The 25,748-nt window shown below is 37.5% G+C and overlaps 2 protein-coding genes, 1 long non-coding RNA gene and 1 pseudogene across 3 annotated transcripts; 3 read left to right on the plus strand and 1 right to left on the minus strand.

Moving 5' to 3' along the window:
- The first annotated feature begins 1,665 nt into the window (after window positions 1–1,665).
- LOC147479875 (disease resistance protein RGA2-like) lies at window positions 1,666–10,291 on the plus strand. Its single transcript, XM_086575457.1, is given in 3 exon segments — window positions 1,666–2,582; window positions 2,584–5,198; window positions 9,117–10,291. Coding segments are annotated over 2 exon segments (2,982 nt in total). The 5' UTR covers window positions 1,666–2,192; the 3' UTR covers window positions 5,176–5,198; window positions 9,117–10,291.
- On the minus strand, window positions 6,807–9,046 carry LOC147479876 (kinetochore protein NDC80 homolog). The gene is made up of 6 exons (XM_086575458.1): window positions 8,751–9,046; window positions 8,610–8,635; window positions 8,389–8,519; window positions 7,880–8,026; window positions 7,576–7,782; window positions 6,807–7,085 (listed from the first exon to the last, which is right to left on the minus strand). Exons 1-5 carry the CDS (start codon window positions 8,861–8,863, stop codon window positions 7,588–7,590), a joined length of 612 nt encoding a protein of 203 aa, XP_086431584.1. The 5' UTR covers window positions 8,864–9,046; the 3' UTR covers window positions 6,807–7,085; window positions 7,576–7,587.
- A 6,022-nt stretch (window positions 10,292–16,313) lies between the features above and the next one.
- Window positions 16,314–18,973, plus strand: LOC147479877 (uncharacterized). Its single transcript, XR_015203526.1, has 4 exons — window positions 16,314–16,649; window positions 17,108–17,158; window positions 17,258–17,573; window positions 18,774–18,973. It is a non-coding gene; the product is annotated as an uncharacterized LOC147479877 (long non-coding RNA).
- A 4,977-nt stretch (window positions 18,974–23,950) lies between these two features.
- On the plus strand, window positions 23,951–24,905 carry LOC147479878 (serine/threonine-protein phosphatase PP1 pseudogene; annotated as a pseudogene).
- The last annotated feature ends 843 nt before the right edge of the window (window positions 24,906–25,748 follow it).

Below are 25,748 nucleotides of genomic sequence, written 5' to 3' on the forward strand. Positions count from 1 at the left end.
CCTTGGCTGATTGAAGCGCTTTGGCACCTCCGAAGTCCATATCGCATCTGCGGCCGGGTCGCGGTTGATCCACCACCACCGGGTGGCGGCGCTGTCTCGAACTTTTGTTTGCAGCAGATTCGCCTCCCGGTCGTTGTTAATCATTTGTTAGACTTGCTCCATCGTTAATCCTGTCACCGGGTTGTCCACCAGAGTCGGTCCCTGTTCCTCCTCCTCTTCCACCCTCTCGTTCTCCGATTCCTCCCTTGTCTCTTCCCCGGACTCCTCCTCACTCCTCTCTTTCTCTCCTCAGCTCCTCATTTTCTTCCCTCAGCCTTTCAATCTCCTCCCGCATAAGTCGAACTTCTTCTTCTCTCCTTCCTTCCCCTCGCTCTTCCCCTTCCTCCACCGCCGCTTCTGGCATTTGTTCTAGGACTCTTACCTTCAGAGGTCTACCCACCGCCTTCTTTGGTGCCATTTCTTCGGTCCCCACAGACGGCACCAAATGTTACAACCCTTTTTCTACTACAAGCACTAACCCCTAGCTCTGAGGAACCTGTTGCAACTCCAATCTCTTTCCTTTCCCTATTTTTCCTCTCCTCAGACACTATTCCCTCCTCTCTCTCTCTTCTGGCCTCCTCTTTTTTCTTCTCTTCCCTTTCTCTTTATATCTTTTCCTTTCTTCATCCGGGCCCTCCACCTGTCCCTCTATCTCGCGGTCTCTTTTTTCTCTGGCGTGTAGGGTTTCAGATCTTCGCGACCACGTGCCTTTAGCCCCGATCCAAAGATGCGCAGCTGACTGCTATCTTTCGTTAACTCGGGTGCATCCTCTCTTTGATACTTTGGGCCCCCAATACTGCCACTACACTACCCTTTTCTAAAGAAGTCAAAAAATTCTTCCCTGTAGCCGTAACCTCTTTTTCTTGAATACCCATCTTAAAATTCTCACACAAATAACTCAAAGTCAACTCCTGCGATCCTAAATTTCCAATTTTAACGAATTTGAGCTACCCCATCACGATCCATGTCGATTTTCAGATAAAAAATCATCATTTTCACTGAGAAAAATCGGTTTTTCGTTTGGGTTTTGGAACTTTCCGAAGTTTTCAAGATTACCATACACATAATCTTTATCGTAAACATGATGAAACACGGTAGAAAAATGGGACGAGTTACGAAAAAGGAAGGAGGAATTATAATGACTGTAATACCCCTTGTCTTCTTCTTCTTCTTTCCCTCATGACGACTCCATTTGAGAGAGGAAGAACCGAGAGAAGAGAGAGACGCGGCCGAGAGAGAGAGGAGAAGTGTTGGAGAGAGGTGCGAGTGAATGAGAGCGGGAGAAGAAAGAGAGAGTATGAGGGTGGCAAATTTTCTGATCCGTAGTGAGAAAATAAGGCTGACAAAAAAGTTTAGGGGAGAGGTGGATTCTATTTTCCCACTTCTAGTGGGAAAATTTGGTTTGCCGGCAAATAGCGAATAGTGTTTGCCAGTGTCCTTAAATGCACCCAAACATTGGCAAATGGTACATCTAGTGGGAAAATAAAATTTGCCACCCCTATTTGCCACTAAACAAACACAGTCATAGTGACTTAGTGAGACATATGGTTTTGAATTTAAATGGACCTACCGCCAACCCAAACAGCAAAACGAGTGGTAGAAAATATTCAACACGGAGCACATGCAAGTGTCCACCAAGTTATTTATACAAGTGTTTCTGGCGATATCTTTCTCTCATATTTCCAATAAACATAACACAAAGTTTATCATCACCCGTTCACCCCTTCACCAAGACATGGCTGATATACTTGTCTCTCCCATTGTTGAACTTCTTGGCTCCAATTTAACTTCTCTGATCAACACCGAGTTTGGTTTACTATATGGTGTGAAGAAGGACTTGGTGAAACTATCCAGCACTTTGGACGCTGTTCGATCCATCCTTGATGACGCCGAGAGACGAAACAAATTAAAGACAAGTCGATTAGAGATTGGCTGAGAAAGCTCAAGGATGCGGCTTATGAAGCCGAAGACATCATGGATGATTGCGCATTAGAATTTCAACGCACCGAGTCAGAAGCTGGGGAGCCGAGTTGTGGGAAGCAAGTAAGTAACTCCCTCTCAACTTGTTTTGATTTCAAACAACTTGTGTTTCGTCACAAAGTGGGAAAAGAATTAAAGAACTCAGGGACAAATTTGAAGAAATTGCTGCTGAAATGCACAAGTTTCATTTATTGAGTAGTGTACTTAAAGAGGATGGTGGTACAGAGTTAGGTCCCGACCGAGAAACTAGCTCTAAACTAACTGAACCAATAGTTTGTGGGAGAGATGAGGACAGAGAAATTATTGTGAAGATACTACTAGACAATGCGAAGAGTCATAGTAATCTTTCCATCTGTCCTATACTTGGAATTGGTGGCTTGGGAAAGACCACCCTTGCTCAATTGATCTATAATGATGTGAGAGTTGTAGATCAATTTAATACCAGAATTTGGATTTGTGTCTCTGATGATTTCAGCCTCAAAAGAGTTGCAAAAATGATTATAGAATTTCTTTCTGAAAGAGGCTGTGATCTTGCAGAGATGAATCCTATGCAAAACTACCTCGAAAAAATTATTAAAGAACAAGAAGTTTTTGCTTGTATTGGATGATGTATGGGACCCTGATCGGGAGAGGTGGAATAAAATAAAACATCTTCTCACATGTGGAGATGAAGGAAGTTCAATCATTGTAACAACTCGTCTCCCGACAGTGGTAGAATCTATACGTTTCCAAACATTTGTAGACTCTGCCACATGCATCATTAATCCAACACATGAACTCAGTTTTCTACCAAAGCATCATTGTTGGCTTCTGTTCAAGCAATATGCGTTTGGTATGGGGAACGATGAGATCACTCCAAACTTGAGAAAAATGGGTGAGGAGATTATAAGCAAGTGTGGAGGTGTACCACTTGCTGTAAAGGCACTAGGAAGCTTGTTACACTCCAGAAATGATGAATTTTGGAGATGTGTAAGAGACAGTGAAATTTGGACTCTTCAAGAACATGGGGAGAATACCATCTTACCTGCATTGAGATTGAGTTACAACCATTTGCCTCCAATTTGGAGGCAGTGTTTTGCATTTTGCTCCATATATCCAAAAGATTATACGATGGAGAAGGAAAAATTGATCCATCAATGGATGGCAAATGGTTTTATCCAATCTAGTGGAGGGATAGAGGTGGAAGACATTGGTGGCGAAGTTTTCAAGGAGTTACTGAGGCGCTCTTTCTTCCTGCAAGACATGGATGAAGATGTAACTTTGGGAAAAAACATTACGAAGTTTAAGATGCACGATCTCATGCACGATCTTGCATGCTCAGTTATGGTCAATGATTGTTTGTCTCTGAAAATTGGTGAGATAAGGGATGTTCCTCAGAAGGCACGACATGTATCGGTGACATATGATTCCGCACCATCGCAAGCAACTCTGAAAACAATTTTTAAATCCCAATCATTCTGCCGCACAATCCTTTTCCAGCACTGTGCAACCAGTTCCCTTTTAGAGCTCTTTGTATCAAGACTTTCACAATTTGAGTACTTAAGAGTGCTAGATCTCAGCAATTTATGGACCTTCAGTAGTCTACCACCTATTTTCGGTCGTTTAAAACACTTGAGGTATCTCAACCTCAGTAACATGAACATTTCATCATTACCCAAATCCGTCTGTAACCTAAGAAACCTGCAGATACTAGTGCTAAGCTACAACTTAAAATTAACAACTTTACCACCATCAATCGGAAACTTGAAACAGTTGAGGTGCCTTGATCTTTATAAAAGTGGAATCATGGTTTTACCTGAATCTATTTGCAGCCTAACAAATTTACAGACCCTTAACCTAATCAAATGTCGCAATTTTAAAATGTTGCCGAAGAACTTGAGGAAAATGAGGAAGCTCAGAAAACTAGTGATTGGCAGTGACATTTACATTGACATTGACATTGAGGATCCACAGTTGAGTCACATGCCATTGGGAATTGGTGAATTGACTTGCCTCAAGCAGTTAAGTACGTTTGTGGTAAGTCAACTTAGTGACTCTGCTGGTATCCAGGAGTTGGAAAAGCTAGACCATCTTGAAGGAGAATTAACCATAATTGGGATCCAGAATGTGTTTGATCCAAGGGATGCTTACAAAGCCAACTTAAGGAGTAAGGAGAGCCTTTTAAACCTAAACCTACGGTGGCCGGTTAGTGGGTCTGACGTTGAAATTGAATGCAACAACAGCAAAGAGGTGTTAGAAGCACTCCAGCCTCACCCGAACATCCAAGTGTTGTGTATTAATGAGTACCCCGGTGTGATGTTGCCTGGTTGGGTAGGGTCTTCTACCGCACTCCCAAAACTGACTATTCTCGGACTTTATAACATGCCTAACGTGGAAGGATGTTCTTCAGAATGTCTGCTACTCCCTTCTTGCCTCCAAAGTTTGCAGCTTTATAATTGCCCCAAATTGATATTACCCACGCCACTGCCATCTTCTATTACAAGATTAACTGTGGGGAAAGGCAATGATCCTTCGCTCGAGTCGGTGGAAAATCTACACAATCTTTCTTACCTTCGGATTACGGGATTTGATGAAGTGGAAACTCTTCCAGAAGCACCTCTACGAAACCTTACGCGTCTGCAACAATTGGAGATCTACCATTGCGACAAACTGAAAAGGCTTCCTACGGAACTTGAAAACCTTTCGACAGTTACGATATTGTTTATTTCGGATTGTGGAGGTTTGGAATCTCTGACGGAGGGCTTACGAAACCTGACTTCTCTCAAGAGATTGCGGATTGTTGATTGTGGGAGTCTAAAATCTCTATCTGAATCATCGCTGCAACATCTAACAACCCTCCAGAAGTTGGATATTTGGAATTGTCCAGAATTGGAAATCATGTCGGTTGATTTTCAGCACCTCATTTCCCTTCGAGATTTAGAATTGCGTTTGTTGCCTCAGTTGACATCTTTGCCAGAGGAAATACAACATGCCCGTCGACTTCAAACTCTTGATATTAGGGATTGCAAGAATTTGATAAAGTTGCCAGAGTGGCTGCTAGAGCTTCCAGCGCTAACTTTGCTTAGTGTCATCGAATGTCATCCAGACCTACATAGAAGATGCGAGGACTGGAACCGGATTCCCCTCCTTCGAGTCGAGAATCGTGTTGAATTATGAAACCATCAAAACCAATGATTAGGGTAAGTTACTTATCTCATTCTCTACAGAATTTTTTAAACTTTCGTTAACCGCATAATGTTCTCTTGACTTTATTGTTAATTTTGTCGCCAAAGTTACTTATATGTTAGGAATCAATCCTGGGTGTATGTTCTAACAATAACAGTTCGACATATTCGAATGTGTTTCATCTCTTTGGTTGGTTAATAATGATAATTTCATATTGTTTCTTCACATAAAATGGCTACCTGACTTAGATTTGAGATTTCACATTTTTTTTTCGGCAATTTTAATCTGTATCTGAGGTGGAATACATGTGATATGATCTTTTAGTCCTATGGTTTATTTTGCTCTCCCCTGTAATCAGCTATGTTAATCTGTTACCAAACCCAAGCTCCTCATATTTGAGCTCATTGGCTGCGGCCCGTTTGTAAACCATCAAACACTAACTGGAACACCAGGCCTATAAAAATAATTTTCTGGTCAAGAAATTGAGAACATCATTTAGCTAATCTGTGATCAAGTGGAATTTGTAATTCGCTAGTATTTTCTTATGTCTTTCTTTTGTTGCAAAAGTGCAAGCATTGTTTTGAACTTTTTAATGTATATCATGAAGTACCATAATATGTTTTAGATTCTACAATACACTTGGTAGCTTTACAACCTTACGCTTGAATGCGTCTTTTATTCCTACGAGTATGCGAACCGTGCTACGCATCGGTGTTTTTTCAAATCTTTAAACATGTCGCTCTAACATCTCTATGATAGTATAATTTTTTGAATTCTAGTTATAATCTAAAAAATAATATAAAAATATTATGAGGGGTTGAATATAATTTGAGTGACGTGAATGAAGTTTTCTAAATTATTTTAAATAATATGAAACTAATTCTAATTTCAATAAAGTGAGAGAGTTTTTGGTAAATTATTTAAAAATGAGGGAGCTGATTAGAATAATTAAGGGAGGTGGTTCTAAAATCATAAAATTAGTGAGAGAGTTTTTGGTAAATTGTTTAAAAAAGGAGCTGATTAGAATAATTAAGGGAGGTGGTTCTAAAATCATAAAATAGAGAGATTACAAATACACAGTTCGGTTAAGAAATTTTTCTCCTAAAGATCCGGCTATCATATAGTGTAGAGATTCCACCATTGACCTTTCCAATAATCTCAAGGGAGGCATACCTCAAGAACTAACCAAGCTTGTGACGGACTCATATAGTCAGTGAACAACATCATTCAATCATCTGTAATATTTGTACATCGTTGTTGAAAATCTTTTTGTTTCAGCCTTACAAGTTACTGAAAAATATATAATTAACATATAAACACACAAAACACACACCCACACGGCCACACATACAGAGATGGAATCAATTTTCCAAGGTAGTTATTCATCATGAGATTCTCAAAGTTTTACAAGAGTATATTACAGAGAGACTGCTCTAATGGTATATGATGCTACAACGTCTATTTTGTGCTTGACACTGGCCTGCTAGACGAACAAACACTGTCTGGACAGAATACACAACATACGTGGCCGATTTTTACGAGCTCGAATCATCGGTTGTGGTTGTGCTTGACACACCGGTTTTTTTCAAATCTTTAAACTGGTTGCTTTAACATCTTTAAAAAACAATAGAAAAACATTAGGAGGGTTTGATTATAATTTCAGTGACGTTGTTGCCAAAAAAAATAAAAGAGTAAATTGTTGCCCAAAAGAAAAACATAAATCCTCCATGGAGATCCATAATATTACAAACAGTCACACAGGTGACACAGCAAACTTAGAATACATAATGAGGAGAAGGTGCATATATTACTTGCTAATCACACACGAACCTACAAACAAACACACATCAAACACTTCATTCAGGCCTCCGCATGGCTCTCTTGTTCCAACCTCCTTCTACCTGTAATTGCAAAAAAATCACCAAGCCTTGAGTTTTATCAGGTAAGACAACCAGTAATCTAAGTTCAAGTGGAGTCTCCAAAACCTATGCTCCAGCCAAAGAAAAAACATGGCAAAATGGGAATGTTGTGTCACAATAAACATGGTAAAACCTTGTGAACTTTGAAATTATGATAGAAGTCATGAGCGAATTTGATCACTGTTAAACCTTGTGAACTTTGAAATTATGATAAAGTCATGAGCGAATTTGATCACTGTTAAGTGTTAACAAATAACATCCCCCCCCCCCCTCTCTTCAATCACACCAAAAAAAACAACTGCCCATAACTGAAATGTAGCTGTGCACAGTGCACACCTTTTTCTAGTTTCAAGGGACAGACAATTGGAGAAAAAGAGTGAAATCATGAGCAAGAAACTATACAGGGTGCCCATACCTGACCATGCACGTATAAATATGTCGAGTGAAGGTATGATGAAATTTAAAAGTGTACCTTACACATTGACTAACTCAGCTGCCAAGGAGCCCTTGTAAAAGCTTCAGCAGTTTCAGAGACATCCCTCCTAATATTTAACAATGTAGATTCCATACTCTCTTTGTACTTTGAGACTGAATCAACTAGCATGAGCAATTCATGAGCACACTTCTGGATTTCTTCATCATTTTTCTTAATCAAATCCTGTAACTTCGCGCTAGAAGTCTGCCCAAATATTTATGGGAATATCAGTAAATACATCCTATTTCCCATATATTAATATATTATAATCGAAACAGAAATGATGTGAAACGAAATATACCTTCAGAAACTCATCTTCTTCTCGTTCCGTCTTATCCAATTTATGCATCTCCTGTTCAAGATCTTCAGTAATTCTTTTAGCTTCTGCAGAACACGTGGATGCGTACTCCTGTATTTCCTTCTCCACTACACTTAGTTGAGATTCAACCTGAAATGGTGATTAACCATTGACAGAAGACTGGTATAAGGGTTTTATTTACTATGATACCTATCATTTATATCTTAGTTGAGACTGCTTAAAAAAAGCTAAATAGAGGAGTGGTACTAGAAATTTGATTAGAACTTAAATTCAAATTCTTGAATGCCTAGCCAAATTTGGCAGGTCAAGATTCGGCAACCTAACCAGCTTAAGATAAAAAAGCTTTTCTTTTTGATGGTACGAACTTTGTTCTTAAACCCCTACAGCCACATGCCTCAACATTATTCAACATCATACCGGTTATATATAATCGACACAATACTTATAACAATAAGCAAATGACATGCTTTATAAAGCTCTTTTATACTTACCGCATCAATCCGAGATAAATTTTTTGTGAGAGGGCTTCTTTTCTCCTTGAGTTTACTATCCTTATCCTGTGATTGTTGCTGAAGGGAAATGAATTCCTCCAATTTTGCCATCGAGCTTTTGTTCAAGTCATCTGCAAAAGCAATTAGTGTATTTTAAAGCAAAGATATGTCGTCAATGCCCAATATATCAGCAGGTTTTGATCCTTTGCTATTCAGCTTACATTGCAAGTCATCCCCAATTTTTAACCTGAAAAAAATTAGAGAAATTAGTCATGAGGACAAATAATGGTAAGTTAAGGATCACGGTTAGCACAAACAACAACTGGTGATAAGTCAATGGAACATGAACAGAATGATATTACTCATAAAGAAAACAAAATCTCTTAACCAAGGTCTTAAAACAGCTGCTGTGAAGGTGAAACGACTGGGTCCATAACTTACCATTGTCAAGTTCATAAGATGATAAGAGTACCATTAAGTAGAAGAGAGAAACATAAAATAAAATACTGAAATAAGAAAATATAACATTTAAAATTGTTGCCCTTATATAAAGTGATGTAAAAAAGAGCCCTAAACAACAGTTGACGACAATATTTGGAGACAATTAACCATCAAAAATGTGTAGAGGCCATTCTGTAAGGACCATCAAGGTCATGCAAGGGATGTATCCATTACAAGTTTATGACCACTTTTTAACCTTGGTTAGAACTAACAAAAGGACATTACAGGTGCCTATCTTGCAAGTCACGCTAGTGAGTTTCGAGACAGCCTCAAGTACGTGGGGGAGAGTGCACAACCATTGGCTCAATGGTTCATGTCCTACAATTTGACAATTTCTCTGGAGGTATATATATGCATGTGTCATTTTGTGTTTTTTATGTTATAGAGATACATTGTTCAAGTTTTTTTTTTTTTTTTCTTTGCCCTGAAACAATGAAAACTGTGTATCACATAATCAGTTATATAGAGACTAACTAATATAATAGACTCTTGATTGGACAAGACCAAATGGTGCCTAAGAAAACGAGACTATAATGCAAATATAAGAAAGCAGACCTAATAACCTTCTAATAGCCTGGTTGCATTCAACAGAGAGGTTCTCAAGCTCCTTGTACTTTTTTCCCTAGAAATGCATCGACATCCCAAGACTTCTCTTCCCACTCATTTCTTGCCGCTTCAGCCTCTGAAATTTCTCTTTCCAATGCCTGGATATCCCTTCTAATCCTCTCCACATCCCTTGAATTAAACATTTAGGATTCCAGAAACTTCTTCAACTCCATATTCTCCTCACAGATCCTCTGATTCTCTGAATTCTTCATTTCCAATTCCTTCTCCATTCTCTCCAGCCCCTTCTCTAATTCCATAACTTAAATCCATCGATAAGAGCATGAAATTTCCTTATATCCTCTTCCAGCATGGCCTTCTCCTTCTCAAGTTTCTCTTTATCCGATGGATCAGATCTCATTGCTTGAAGCTTCTCATCCAAATTAAAAACCTCCTTCTCCATTTCACTAACCACTTCAGCCTCAGCATCATTTTTCGCTTCCAACTTCTCAACAAATTTCGGCATCCAACTTCACAACAGAATCGTCATCACCAGTTATGATCACTGTACTGCGCGATTTGAACAAGCCAATACATAACACCAAGAAGAGAAGGCCAAGCATGAGGAGTACCAGGTGCTTTAAGAGCAGACTTGTTAAGGTTAATAGGACACATCATGAATTTCAACAAAGAAGGTAAATCTTCCTCAAGTTTACCACTATTACTAGGCCAATAAAATTGGGCCGTCGGTAATGTCTTTAGCAGAAGGAGGAGGTGGTTTGTTAAAATAAGGTTTGGAATATAACGAAAGATAATTTCTTATAGTACGAATGGCAGAAGATTGGTAAGACCGGTCAGTAATTGGAACGTTAGACATACAGCCAAGTGAAGATGACGGACAATTGGTACCGTAACTGGCATCGGAATCTCGGTTACTAGAAACGATATATTGACTAGGAGTTTCTTGTTTTATCTTTTCACTAATACAATCCTGTAAACGAGAAAACAACAGTTAAAAGTGCTTAGATTTATATGTGTATGTGAAAAAATGTTACAAAGTAAACGGGTTTTGAGTTTACTAGGAGTGTGTTTGTTATGATGGAAACACTATGGAAAGGAAAGAAAAATAAGAGTGGTCCACCTTTTCCATAGTTTTTAAGGCGTTTGTTTACCCATGGAAAAGAAATAGGCTTTTCCATATGGAAACAAAATCATAGCAATGGAAAAGGTTTTGTGTCCTTAGCTAACCCCTGAAATTTTTGTGGAAAGGAAAGGAAAGGAAATAGATAGATAGGGTTTACTACTAATACACCCATGACCCAACAATACAATTATTCCTTTCCATAGCTTTTGCAAACAAACATGATTATTCCTTTCCCCAGTTTTTACTTTCCTTTCCTCAGTTTACCAAACACATACCATTTAAAATTATTTCCTTTCCATTCCATTCCATAGTGGACCACCAATTTTATTTCCTTTCCTTTCCATGAGTTAAAATTTAACAAACACACTAGAATTTCATATTAAAGAATCTAGAAAGGCTAAACCTAGATTCAAGTAATAAACTAGTATACTGCATTGCAGTGGGGCGTGAGCGTAGTAGCATATTATTTATTTGACTATTTTATTATTATTATTTTTTTATATATTTTTTTTATTTTCACGACTTGATTAATTTTTTGATAATTAGACAAATAAACTAAGGAAAATAGACTATATTGTAATAAGGTGGTTACATCTCAAAATTATTAGGCCACGAAAAGCCATAGCAAGATACAGAATGTATACAGCCAGAAGGTTTGTATCTCTATATTTCAAACTCGGACAAGTTGGATTGCATCTTTGGCGCCAAAATCACCAATTCATCTGCATTGCTATACAAACATGGTAACATCAGTTTTAAGAAAACACGATATTAGACCATGATTAAATGGACGGAGTTGTAAACTTCAAATATAATTATTCTAAAGTGGTATGCGTTAAGGTCCCAAGATAGGTGTTGAATAAGCCAACAAGCATTCTCATCAACAACTTGCAAGTTGTAGTGCTACCGGAGGAGAAAAAGCGATCATCCTAAAGACCTACACCGAAAGTTATACATCATTGAGGAAGAGTTAGTCAGATAATATTTCTCTGAATAAGCCACAGATGAGATACTTCAAGAGGTTCATTAATTCATTAAACCAAGAACAATTTCAAACAGTGTGGGGTTAATAGGTTTAGAAGTTAGCAACTCTTCTCTTATTCTTCATCATCTCTCGAACCTATAAGAAATTATGTTTTTGAAGTGGAGCTCTAGAGCCAAAAATGACCATCCCCCAGATACCATTTATATACATGTATCATCTACCACGTGGCTCAAGAGATGTCTTCAGACTGTAAATTATACTAACACTGCCAAATGTCTAATGGTAAAGAGTTTTTTGTACTCCAAAGTGATTTATCTAGAGGTAGAGTGATACAGAACAACACTAATAAATTTCCCGCCCTTCATACGTTATTGAGGCTGCTCGCAGTGCGCTACTCGATGAGTTGCGTAAGGTTCTATCCTTTGATGGATCTTATGTCAATTATAGGCATCTTGCTGTCCTGTGCGACACTATGACTTATCGAGGTCACTTAATGGCTATTACTCGCTATGGTATCAACCGGAATGATGAGATGTTCATTTGAGGAAACTGTGGACATTCTTTTTGCGCGCCTCATGCATATGCTGAAACCGATCATCTCGGGGGTGTTATTGAAAATATCATCTTTGGGTCGGTGACTCCCATTGGCCTTTGGAGATTGTTCCTCGTATTTGAATGATCAAATGTTCTTTGAAATCTGTTGATTGCCAACTGCCTGGTTATTTTGAAGGCGGTGGATTTGATTTTTCTGTGACCCCTTTTTCGCCTGTCACAATAACTCCATACACTCTTTCTCCATCTGCCAAATCTTCACTCTTTCTCCATCTGCCATTCTAGACAGTCGTCACTTCCCCAAGGCTTCAACCAACTCACTGCAATTCAATCATTGAGATTTTGGTATTGTGAATTCCTTGACTTCACGCCAGAGGATTTGAAGCATCTCCCCATGCTTCAACTACTGGAAATTTGTAATTGTCCAACGCTGCAGAAAAAGAGAAAGCTGGACCACCAATTCCCACATTCCAAAGATCGAATTTAATTGGGGGGTTGAATTGATCCCAGAATAAGCCAGTGACTTGTTCACCTGCAAAGAAGAATCATGCATCAGCCCAACCCCCTCTTCACCATTTGTTATAATCTTCTCAATAACATCTTCTTCTAAACGTTCACCAGTCACTGTAAAGTAACTTCTCCCCACCATCTCCTTATATTCAGACATCATTTTCTGCCTCAACTCCTGAAAATCCATCATTAATTCCTTAAGCTTCTTTCTCAGCCCATTAGTAACAGAAGTCCTTGAACGATCAATTGGTGTACCCGCTTTATAACCCGACAACCTACGATTCACTTCATTCGCTAGAATGTTAGATGCAGTTTAATATCTGCAAAAAACACAGATTAAACCAAAATAAAATAATTGGTGACTTCTAAACTTGCTAGTTATTGATTTATGAAGTTTAATCTTAGCAAAAACATCCTGCGAAACACCACGGGAGTTGGGATATAATGTATTGCTGACTATTTTAAGTTTCGACATAAAACCGGAAAAAGAAACAAAATAAAAATATCTCCGAATTTCTTTTTGCTTTTTTTCTGATATTTTACTATCCACCTAATGAGGATTACTAAGACGCTAGAACAAATGTAGAGATAGATTCAATTTTTGATAGTCTTGCATGTTACGTGAATGTGTTCAACATATAGACATATAGTCGATATAGCCCGAGGAAAAAAAAAAAAACTTTACCTGTGCCTGCAGAAAAACATGAATGTGTCCGTCTTGCGCAATCTTTGTAGACACAATGGTTGCAGTATGAACGTTTTGAAGTCCTATGCTATCAGCAAGACAAAGAACAAATTGGTGCATCCTCCCCATCAATTTGTGCAAAGGTAGAGCTGCTTTTGAGCTGCATCACATATGAGGAGCACAATAAAGTTATAATAGATTTTTATTTATGAAGTAGTGGATCAAAACAAGAATATATTTGTGTTGAATGACAATGCACACCTACTGCAGTAATTGAGAACAAAGTCAACTGATGAACGATAGAAGGAACCAATGTCCAAGAAGTGATTAGAAGAAACAACAATCCAAGCTTCCAATAATCACTTTTGTGGGCTTCAAATTACATGTCGAGATACGTAATGGGCATTGTTCAACTTGGCTTGAGCTATGAATTCTATGACAAAAACAGGTCATGATGATTTCACAATACCAAATGCAGCTTTAAACATTTGCCAATTGCTAAATACAATTTTATTTCATAACCTATATCAGAAAATAATTTATCATGTAACGAATGTGATATTATTGCCTCAACAACAAAAATTACAAAGAAAAATCAGCAAACCTCGAATTACTCTATTGGCTTCTTTCTGTAACTCCTGGTTGTCATTGCCAGAAACAACTGAAGAAGCCGGAACAAAATCAGGCCACCATTTAGGAAGTTTCTCCCCTTCCAACGCATGCTTTTGCGGTCTCCGCAAAGCCGCCTCACTTCCCAACTTCACCACATCTCTAGAAGGCGAAAGGGGATTAATTGGAACCTTAAAATTAAACCCCTTCTTCTTCCCTTCCCTCTCCTTAAACCTCCTTTTCTCAACCACCACTTCTCTTCCAGCAAGACTCCCATCCCTCCTCGAAACAAAAACCCCACTTCCATAACCACCACCACCAAGACCAAAAACCCAATACCCTAATTTCACTAAAGCTCTAAAAACAATAACAATTACAAAACCCCAAAGTAAAGTTTCACCTAAAAACGCAAGTGATGACCTACGACATGAAATAATCACTCTTCTATCATAATCAACTGTAACCAATGTTTTGAAATCTTCCAATGCTTCATTTCCTGATGAAATGAATCTATTGTATTTGTACTTTGAAGTGGCGAATCCGAGAGAGAGAAATATCATAATATGAGAGCGAGAAATATCTTAAGAAAATATAGTATGTGTCGTTTAAAAGATTTCAATTGGTTCGGTTTGAAGGAAAACCCACTTGAATTCTGGGCGTTTTTTCAAGATAGATTGTGACACAAACGGTTATTTGGGGGTACGGACAGACACAGGGGAGAGTGACGTAGCAAGTGGTTTTTTGGGTGATTTGAGAAAAGCGACCTCAAGAGTTCGCTACGCTCACGGATTAAAACCCACTTAAATGACAAGATGGTCCTATGTTTTTAAAAACAAATTGAAATTTGTATTTAAAAGGAAAACTTACGGAGTGCTGTCGGGGGGTTCCGCCGTGGGTGATGTGGCAAGGGTTTGTTTTTATTTTGAGAGGAGAAATTAGAAGCGGGAAATACATCTCGGGAATCGTCTGGGATCTGAGTTAAATTGGGGCAGATGTACGATATAGAACATTTTGAAAGTATTTTTCAATGCCATTTAAAAGTATTACTTAAGGAACTAAATGTTTTGTAAATGAATTAAATGGTTTGTAAATGAATTAAAAATCATTTAATTATTTCTTAATAATATTTTAATTCTGTTTTATACAATTTGTTTATCTATTTTTAATTTTTCATAGCCTCTTAAAAAAAATGACCCAACCTCTTCAGTAATGATAATGATACTTACAATAATTTCTATATTACTCCTCCGTTGAATACTCCCTCAATTAATTTCTAAATTACTACATTATAGTCCATTTAATCTTTCTTTTATGGTATTATATTCCGTTTTATTTATTTATAGTTTGTCATTACCCTAGCCTCTCCAACAAATAAAAAAAAACCCAATGTCTCCATTTAATGAAGAAATTCATGGGTGTAAATGCATTTATTAGAAATAAAATTGAAATGGGAATAGTGAAGAATAAATCTATCTTCCATATTTAAAATCCCATCTGTTACTCTTTATTCCTCTCCTATTATTATAATTTCCCGTTTTCCATTCAAATTTCCTTTTTCTCCATGTCCAAATTTATTCGATTTTGACATTAACCAACTCCATCTTCTTTCGTGTAATTCCCACATATAAATTTCGTTCTTTTGGCTTCTTCTATAACAACTATACTACCTCTTTGCACTTCATTCTATGCATATCTCAACAAGTAGGTTCTATCTTTCACCTTTTTATGTTTTCGTTTAGTTTTTAGTTTTTGTTTTTGTTTTTGTTTTTTCATTTTTTTGGTTTAGTTATTTTGTTTTTTGGTTTTGTTCATCACATCTAATTATCAATATTTTATTTATCTTATTGGTTTATTTATTTGTTCTCTTAAAATTATTTATAATTGCAATATTGCAGGTGCCAAAGATTGAAGTCGATTAGGTGATTATGTGCGTAAATATTTATTATCTAATCACATGGTGCAATTCCATCTTATACCTTTTGAGTGTGTGCAAATGTAAAATGTTTTACATGTTAATTTCATGCCACAAATTTCTTAAGTTGTATTCAAATTTGGGTAGGTTTTTTTAGAGTGACTACTGACTTATGTATTACCACTACTAAAAAAAGGACATATTATGACAGTTGTTTTTCTTTCTATCTTGACGGCTTTGTTAAAAACCGTCAAGATAAGTTTCCTAGTGAAATTATTATGACAACTATGTAAGATTGTGTCGGGTATGATAGAAGTGTCAAGAAAATATGATGATTTTATGACAAATTTTCTAAAACCGTCAAATTGACTTCTTTGTTATGACGGCTTTAGAAATTTATGACTTCACTAAGACAAGCTTCAAGAAATTTATGACACAGTTTAGGTTAACCGTCACTCCGTCAGTAGGGGTTTGAACCCGTCGAGTTATTTGCTTTTGGGAGTCAAGCGGTCAAGCCTCTCACAGTCTCACCAGAAAAGAAAAGATAAAACACAAAAGTGCATAAAAGAATAGAATTCCCATGCACTGTGACCTCTCTTCTTGAAACCAATTTTAGTCCCTCGCCTCTGCTAGTCTCTCGAAACCCTGGATAAGCTTCCTCTACCGTATCTTTTTCTTTTCTCTTCAATGTTCGAAACCGCTTCCTAAGCCACTGGGAGTTCGCTTAACCACTGGACTTGTTTTGAAAGTCATGGGAGAAGATTTTTGCTGCACATTTTGAGAAGAAAAATTCGATATTTGCTGAACTTATGGTAACCATGTGGGTACTTTTATTTTCGTCTCTTCATCTTTGCAATCCTGTTACTTAACATTTCGATCTAAAAAGGTTTGTTTTTTTGGAAGTTTTTGATCAGAAATAGTTGGTCTTTTTTATTGAAAATCTAGTTTCACATAAAATGTTTTGTTTCTAGTTTCAAATAAAATGTTTTGTTGCATTGTATTTGTACATGCTTAAATCAGCTACTGCGATTTTGATTCTCTGTAGTAGTTGTTCGAAATGTTTTGTGGATGTGGGGGTTATGTTCTTTGCATATTAGATGTTTGATAAAAGGCTAGATGGGGTTCTGTTATTTGAGAAGTACGTTTACTAGGTCTAGACTCTAGAGTATGTTGCACATTTACCTACTGCCTTATTTTTGTCACATTGCGTAAACAACGAGTACAATATAGTAGGCGACTGTTTTGATATTTCTGACTCAATGCTTTGGCGTGCTTCAGGCTACTGATAGAAGTTCGCAAAAGAAAACTAATTCTGATAAGGCAACGCAGGTAGTTATTTTTATTGAAAATTATATGTTCTTGGAACCCCAAATATACATCGTTTGATCAGATATATCGAATCACACGTTTATCTTATTTGTTGGCCAGGGTACTGAAAATCTGGAGAGTGATGTTGCTATTCCTAGTGTAGGCGATGCACTTTCAGAAAAATCTGCAAAGTTAATCACAAGCAATGGGGACCCGGAGATGCAAAATGTTTCGTCCTTGGTAGTGATTCTCCCAAGAAGGGGGAAGCATTTTCTCAGTCTACCAAGAATGCATCTCATGATGGATCAGTAAAGGTTGCTTCTCTGTCCCCAAGTCAGAATCCTCCTGATGTAAGTCTTGGAAAAAGGGGTCGACCAAGAAATATCAAGTGAGAACGTTTTGTGAAAAACAACCCGCTTCAATCATTTTGTGATTAGTAAGTTTTTTTTTTCATGTGTGGTCTTCCTTTTGTTGCATATGGCTGAGTTGTTGCACTTAATTATCCATGCCATACTTTGATTGGTTTATCATATGCCTTAAGTACTGCTTGCTTGATTTGACCACAAGTACGTCTGAAGTCCGATCTTTTCTTGTTTTTCCGAATGTGCTGCACTGATCTTAGATAGTTAAAGTGGTCTTTATGGGGTCTGCTTAAGTTAAGGATGCATTCCAGATTCTGTAGTGGATTCAAATTTTATAGTATTGCATTAAGAGCCATTTATTCGTATGCAACTTGACTTTTGTGACTCTTATTTATGGTACTGTGGTTAAACTAATAATAGTGTAAAAAAATAATCGATTGCAATTTTGATATGTGATCTTGTGAAGTAGACTAGGATATATATAGTTTATGTTTGTTGGCTATGTATACAAATGGTAGTAAATAATGTAAGTGATAAAGATGTAAAGTAGTTAACTTGGTTTCTGAAAGTTTATGATCCTTTTTCCTGAACTCCATTTAACTTCTTATTTTGTTCTAGTGGTGCCTTTTGCCAATAGTCCAAGACCACAGATCGAAGACCCCTTATACTAAAGTATATAAATAAAATATATGTGCTACACATGTTAACATAAGGACATTGTGCTTTATAAAGTGGAGGGCCCCATGATTGTTTATCTCATGTTTAAGTAAGTTACTACACACTTACACACTTGGTGCTATTTATTCTTGCACTTAGATCCTTGTAAATTTACTTTGTTTTTTCATCCAGTGCAAGTTGGAACATAGTTAGCAAAAAAATTAAAATTGTGATCTGCTCTCATTACCTTTAGGGTGAGCTGTATTCCATTTTGCATATTCAGTTCAGAAGTAGTTCCCAGTTAGGCATAAGAACGGATTCCATGTTTAGAAACACATTTAGGCATTTGTTTCCTTAAACTGTATTCCAAATTCCAAGGAATGGGATAACCAATCTGCAATAGTGCAATTTTAAGTGAAGATGATCAAATAGTTTGTCGTCAACATTGCTTTAAGGGTTAATTACCATGCATGGTAGCATTATTTGCATTGATGATTTTTCAATTATTTTTTCAGGTTTTTACTTATTCTACATATTATATAATTGATTAATTGGTTACTCTTTTTTTTCTTATAAAAACAAACTAACCCATTTGTTCCTAACTTTGTTTGTTTTAGATTCGGTTGAAAGAGTCAGGCCGTGGAAAGCTTATTTAGATTCGATTGAAAGAGTCAAATGGTGGAAAACTTCTTTTGTTAGTAAGACTATGGAAAGCTCTATTTTTTTTAGTTCAGCATGTACTTTTATTTAGGATATATACATGTGGACAAATGTAATTGAATTTTAGTCATTTTTTTACTGTTATGCTATTGATAAATTCATAAATGGAAAAGTTTTATGTCATGTTTTGGTTTAAATTATTTGCAATGCAATTCCTGGCAAATTGATTATATGATAAATTTGGTAATAATATTTTTTTTTAATTTTTTTTTTTTTTTGAAAAATCAAGAAATTTTCATGACGTTTTTGTCATACAAGTCATAAGCCAAGCTATATCTTGATGCTTTTTACCACTAACTTTTGACTGCTTTATGATAACCGTCATAAATACTTTCCATCTTATGATGGTTTTTGAGGTAATTTTTGACATTAAAAATTGATTTTTCTTAACACTTCCACTAAAACTGTCTTGGAGTTTATGACGGTTTTGGTAGACTTTTTATGACACCCCCAGTAATGACGACTATTTTTTCAATTAGAAAGTGTCATTATACATATTTCATGACAGCTAAAAGCTGTCATCAAATGTCCTTTTTTTAGTAGTATACTCACTAGCTGGAAGGGTGTTAATTGTCTAAGAGCGCCACTCTCTCCACTTTTTTGACCCCCTAACCTGACAAATTTCCTACACATGTAAGGTTTGCCCAATTTGAACCTTTATAGTATGAACAATCATTGTTCATACATCAACATAAGGTATACACTCATTGTTCATAGCAAAATGATAGAAAGAGTAAAATTGGAAAAATATTTATTTCAAATCCGGACTATTTGTCCTAAAGGGTTATTTTCACTCGAAAATTGTTGTTGAGAGTGATTAAAAAAATATTGGTTTTGAGAATGATTTTCACTCAAAAATGGGCTTGGGACCAATTTATTCTTGTTTTTTCTGGAGACTTTTAGACTTCACTTTGGGTGGTTTTCCACTATCTGAAATTTGTTATTAGAACACATTTACACTTTTACCTATGGATATGGCCATATGGGTCGGGATAAATCTTTGTTGAAATTTTGAAATATCTAATTTTTGCCAATTTTGAAGAGCTCCAATCATATTTCCCACTAATCTTTGTTGAAATATCATGGTTAAGTTTAAATTATTTTTCTTCCCGGGGATAAATTTGCGAACAAGTACACAGTTACCCAAACTTATAAAATATATAAAAATCTCATACGATTTTTTTTTTTTTGAAATATTTAGAGGGTTAAGGCAGACCCGCACCGAAGGCTTACATTGCCCGAAGGCTCTCGCTAATGCGCCATTTTGAGTAGACCCAATTGCCTCCACCTTGTCTATGAAGACTTGCTTTTGCTCGTCGGTCCACCCATCGTAGCAACACCCTATCTCTAGCCCGAAGGCTCACCTCCCATGAGAAAAGGGGTACACAACCAATTGAGCTAGAAGCTCTTGTATCATCTGAAAATTAATTAACAATTACATACCCCAAAGCGAGAAAAACTTACGCCCCATCACGTGTCCCATACTACAACCTTGGTTAACTCTATTTTTTTTTTTTTGGTAACTTTAGTTAACTCTCCCCTATTTTCTCTCCTTAAAAGTTAAATCTTTCACCTTCACCTAGATAATTTTAGCGCCCACCTAATAGCAAAAATAGTTAGCTACTACAAATTAATCAAAACCTTGTACCACAATCCATAACAAAATGGCTGAGTTCGATAATCCACAATAAATTTTTGATCAAAAAGAAATAACGATGCTGTTTTTGAAAAGTATCTATGTCCCATATTGTCAGTTGCATCACAAAATTTGTTTGGAAAAAGACTTGTTAGACAAAGTCTACTATACTTCATGGTGGCTCTCTTGCAATGCTTGGGTGCTAATGGATGGTTGAGTTAAGAGTCCAAGAAATCATTGTTGAAATTGTCAAAAACTTATATATATATAGCCCCGCTCTTAATCGGATGTACTTAAACGGACTTTATCTAAATATTAAAATTTCACACGAAATACACTCACAAAAACCCCATACATCTATTCTATTTTCTCTCTCCAATATCTTCTTTCCGTAATATGAAGAACATGAAATCTAAAAATGAGGGTTGGATTGCCCTAAAGCTGAATATGGCAAAGGCCTATGATAGGGTTGAGTGGACCTTCATTGACAGCATTTTTAAGAAGCTGGGGTTTAACATGAAATGGAGACACATGATTCAGCAGTGTGTCTCTACTGTTTCTTTCCAAGTTATGCTAAACGGGTCCCCTCTGGAGAGGTTTGTCCCTGAAAGAGGAGTGAGGCAAGGGGACCCTTTATCTCCATACTTGTTCATCATTGCCTGTGAGGCCCTGTCTAGAATGATTGCAAAGTCTGAACAGGAAGAGGAGCTGCATGGCATTAAGATCAAAAGGAACTCCCCTGCCTTATCTCACCTGTTATATGCAGATGACCTCATCCTCTTTACTAAAGCAAATGTGGTAGAGTCAGGAAACCTCAAGAGAATCCTTGATGGGTATTGTGAGGCATCTGGCCAAAAAGTTAATTTTGAAAAATCCAGTATTTTCTTCAGTAGGAATGTATCTTATAGGCAAAAGTTCAGACTTAAAAGATTCTGGAAAGTTAGGAACTTTGCCCCTAAGGAACTGTATCTTGGTGTTCCTATCATGCTATCAAGAAAGAAGTCGGAGGACTTTGACTACTTGGTAGACAAGATCCAAAATAAGATCAAGGGATGGAGAGCAAAGGTCCTGTCCCAAGCAGGCAGGACTACTCTTATCCAAGCTGTGGTCCAGTCTACCCCCCTATATGTCATGTCAACCTATGTGCTACCTGTCTCCACTTGCATTAAGATTGACAAGACATGTAGAGATTTCTGGTGGGTAGGAAAGGAACAATCTCAAAGTGTCCACACCATTGGGTGGGAACACATATGTCAACCCAAAGATGTTGGGGGGTTTAGGCCTGAGGAAGGCTAGGGACATGAATGTAGCCATGTTGGCTAAATTACCATGGAAAGCTGCTACGGACCTACAATCCCTATGGACTAGGACTCTGTTCAGCATATATGGTAAACACTGGATTGGTGATGTTAAAAAACCCCCAGACAAAGCATCCTACTTTTGGAAAGGGATCCATAAAACTTTTAATGAAATAAGTGGGGGTCTGATTTGGGCTATTGTCAATGGGAACTCTATCTCAACCTTAAAGGATCCTTGGCTGTACTGCAATGGCAAACCCAGTACGCTGGAGGAGTTGGGGATGGTGGCACCCAACTTAGATTCTTGTGTGGTCTTAGACCTGTTTCTGTCAGATAAAAGTGGCTAGGATGAGGCCAAACTTAGTATTCATCTTAATCACTTCATCTGCAGAAAGGTTCTTGATATTAAAATAAGACCTGAAGGCAATAGTACAGACAAGATGAAATGGGGACAAGACAGAGGTGGTAACATGACAGTTAAGTCTGTATACCATTTTCTTAAGCCTAAGCAGGAGGTGGGACAAAGCTCTAGCTGTAACCACCTCACTCTTAAACATATCTGGAAGGCCCTCTCCCAGCTTACATACAATTGTTCCTATGGAAGCTCTATATGCAGATCCTACCTATAGGTGATGTCCTAGCAGTGAGAAAAATAAAGGGGGATTTCTCATGCCCCTTCTGCTTCAAAGAGGTGGAATCTGTAGAACATTTGTTCTTTACCTGTGACTAGGTAAGGACAGTGTGGTTTGGATCTCAGGTTGGGTTGAGAGTGCATAAGGAGCAACAGACCTCCATAAGAGAGAGGCTAGACCTCTTCTTGGCTTGGTGCTGCAGCCCTGATGAAGAGCTTAGGTTGGCTGGAACCCACATTGTGATCCTGATTCAAAAGATTTGGCAAGCCAGAAATTACCTAAAATTTGAGAATAGGAAGGCTAACTGTGAAAGGCTGGTCAGAGAAAGTTGCATGCTGGCAGAGAAGTGTTTTCTGGCATATAGTGAAGAATATCCTTACTCTAACCCTGTCTCAGCTTATGATGGAACAAATTTGGATTATGTCTTTCCCTACATACCTAATGATAGTATACTCATTAGATTTGATGCATCCTTCCACAGGCAAAATGGGTGGGCTGGAGATGGGGCTATTGCAGTTGACAGTGAGGGTGCTATTGTTGGGACAGCGGTTAGGAGATTTAAGGCCCCTCGAAGCAGGGAAGCCGAAGTGGAAAAAGCTGAAGTATGTTTCTTGGCAAGACATCTTGGAGGACACCATTATGTGCTACAAGGGGACAATGCTGAAGTGATTGGAGCTTTACAAGGCAGCTCCTGTAGATGGCAATGGGAATGTATAAAAAACCATATTTTTAGTTTAGGATCTGGGCTCAGATCTTTTGCGTTTAGATGGATCAGTAGGAGCTTGAATGGCGAGGCAGACTCACTAGCTGCTTGGGCATATCAGCAGTTAGGACAGGCTGATCTCCCAGGGTGTATTTTAGAATCTTGCTGCTTACCCCTATCTGTGTGACTTTTTGCTAAATATATATAATATAGTATGATTTGCATAAAAAAAAATATCTTCTTTCCGTGAGAGCACTCCTCTCTCTCTCTCCCTCCTACGCACCACTCTTTCTCTTTCAATTCTCTCTTTCGCCTATTTTCCTCAAATAGGATCACAAAATTCATGAGATTGAACTTCTGTTTCTCTCCTTCTCATCTATACGTCCTAAACAAAAAAAGACACAACACAAGTTTTGAGAATCTACGATTACTACACCTAATTTTTTTTTTTACAATATTGAATGTTTCATCTTCGAAAAAACCAACTGTTAGTGCTTGCATTTAGTGGTTATATACATATATTCCTAATCTAAATCTTTACTTGTTAGAGACGTGTTCCTAGTTGCCGTAATTAAGCGTCTTTTTTCAACTGATAACAATCGAATAGACTTTGCTGCTCATGAACCTTATGTAAGAAAAAGGGGGAGAAAAGTAATCACTAGAAGTAAAATAGAATTTTAATTTAAACGGTACCTACTTCCATCTTGTCTACTAGTTAACACATAATCTGCTAGAATTTGTCTAACGTTGCATTCCGCTTATTCGAACTTGGGTTTGTTATATTTTTTTTCCAGGTTACATTAAGATGGTGGAGACCATTTGCCTTCTCCTAGCGTACAAGATCAAGTATCCAGAGAATTTTTTTCTTCTGAACCATGAATGTGCTTCCATTAACCGTATATATGGGTTTTATGATGAGTGCAAGAGGAGGTTTAATGTACGGCTTTGGAAGGTATTTACTGACTGATTCAACTGCCTACCTGTGGCGGCTCTTATTGATGAAAAGATTCTTTGCATGCATGGGGGTTTGTCTCCAGATCTAAGGAGTTTGGATCAGATTAGGAATATTGCTCGTCCAGTAGATGTGTCGGATCAGGGTTTGCTTTGTGATTTGCTTTGGGCTGATCCTGACAAAGACGTCGAAGGTTGGGGAGAAAATGACAGAGGTGTATCATATATATTTGGACCTGACAAGGTTGCAGAGTTTCTTTCGAAACATGACCTTGATCTCATTTGCCGGGCTCACCAGGTAGTAGAAGATGGATACCAATTCTTTGCCAATCGGCAGCTGGTGACTATATCCTCTGTGCCAAATTATTGCGGCAAGTTTGACAATGCTGGTGCAATGATGAGTGTAGATGATTCGTTAATATGTTCCTTTCAGATCCTGAAGCCCTTTGATAAGAAAGGAAAAATAAGATTTGGCAACATCTCAAAACCAGGGACGCCACCTCATAGGGGTGGAAAGGGATGATTCATGAGCCTCAATACATACCACTGGGTTAGTGTGCACCTGTGCTGGTTGATATCTCATTTTGTGAACAGGTTGTTGCTTGAATATTTGAGGTACTTAGCATAATTCTTCAATCAGAGAATTCTGTCTTTACCTTTTTTCTTTTACTACCAGAGGAGCAGATATACACAAAAAGCAAGTTTTCTTCCAAAATCGTCAGGATTGTTATGACAGTTATTTAAGTGCCATTTTGTACTACTATCTTCGTGTGTAAATTAGTTTCAAAACAATGAGGCACTCATGCTAATTGTAATGATTTCAATAATTTAAGTTGATTGTTTTCGACTTCTTAATCGGTTACTTTTTTATTTTTGAGTGTAACCTATGAGTGTAATGTTGTGCCTCATGTTTACTGTGAAAAAAAAGGGAATTATGGGACTGCAGACTGCTCATACGTTACTACTGTTAACATTTCTTTTTTTTTTTGTAATCCAATGTATTTACTACAAACATTTCAACCACTTTATACTTGTATAGTTGTATGACCATGTTATGGAGAGTTTAAGTTTAAGTCATCAGGAAGCGACATACCACAAGAGTTTATCTATAAACATTGTGGGGTGCTGATCCTATTCCTAATTTGTGCCATCTATGGTTAGCTTTTCTTGTCCTGATGCTCTAAGTAAGTCGAGAGAGTGCCCAACAAGATGCTGAGATATGCGCTTCGAAGAACCTTGACGAGCAGTGTATGGATCAGTGTATGGATTCAATGAAGGAAGTTGACAATCCCATCCCAATCTCGGTTATTGTGTTAATTCAAACAAAAAAATTCAGAATTGAAAAAAATAAAGATGAGATACGATAAACTGACATTGGCTTATAAAGCTTTGCAAATTGCAAAAACACAATACAGACATTAAAATTTGCTCCATGCAGGTTAAACTTACAAAAAGATTAGCAAAAAAAAATACACTCTCCCACTTTCCCAGTCACAAATACGCTTTGGTTCTTGGCTCCGCAGACACCTTCACCATTCACGACGACAAGGGTCAATCTCCAACTATATTTCAGCTTTAGCCCTCTCAAAGTTATCAAACACAGGCAACATGCACATTCTGAACTCACAGTGGCTCCTTCTCAATCGGACTAT

Source organism: Coptis chinensis, chromosome 8, assembly GCF_015680905.1.
Source record: "Coptis chinensis isolate HL-2020 chromosome 8, ASM1568090v1, whole genome shotgun sequence".
Taxonomy (NCBI): Eukaryota; Viridiplantae; Streptophyta; class Magnoliopsida; order Ranunculales; family Ranunculaceae; genus Coptis; species Coptis chinensis.

Bases quoted from the DNA above. Each gene is read 5' to 3' on its own strand.
- LOC147479876 (XM_086575458.1), bottom strand. From the start codon at position 8,863: ATGGTACTCTTATCATCTTATGAACTTGACAATGGTAAGTTATGGACC. The intron at 8,520-8,609 runs GTAAGCTGAATA...TTGCTTTTGCAG, and splicing joins AATTGGGGATGACTTGCAAT to ATGACTTGAACAAAAGCTCG. The intron at 8,027-8,388 runs GTAAGTATAAAA...TCACCATTTCAG, and splicing joins ATTTATCTCGGATTGATGCG to GTTGAATCTCAACTAAGTGT.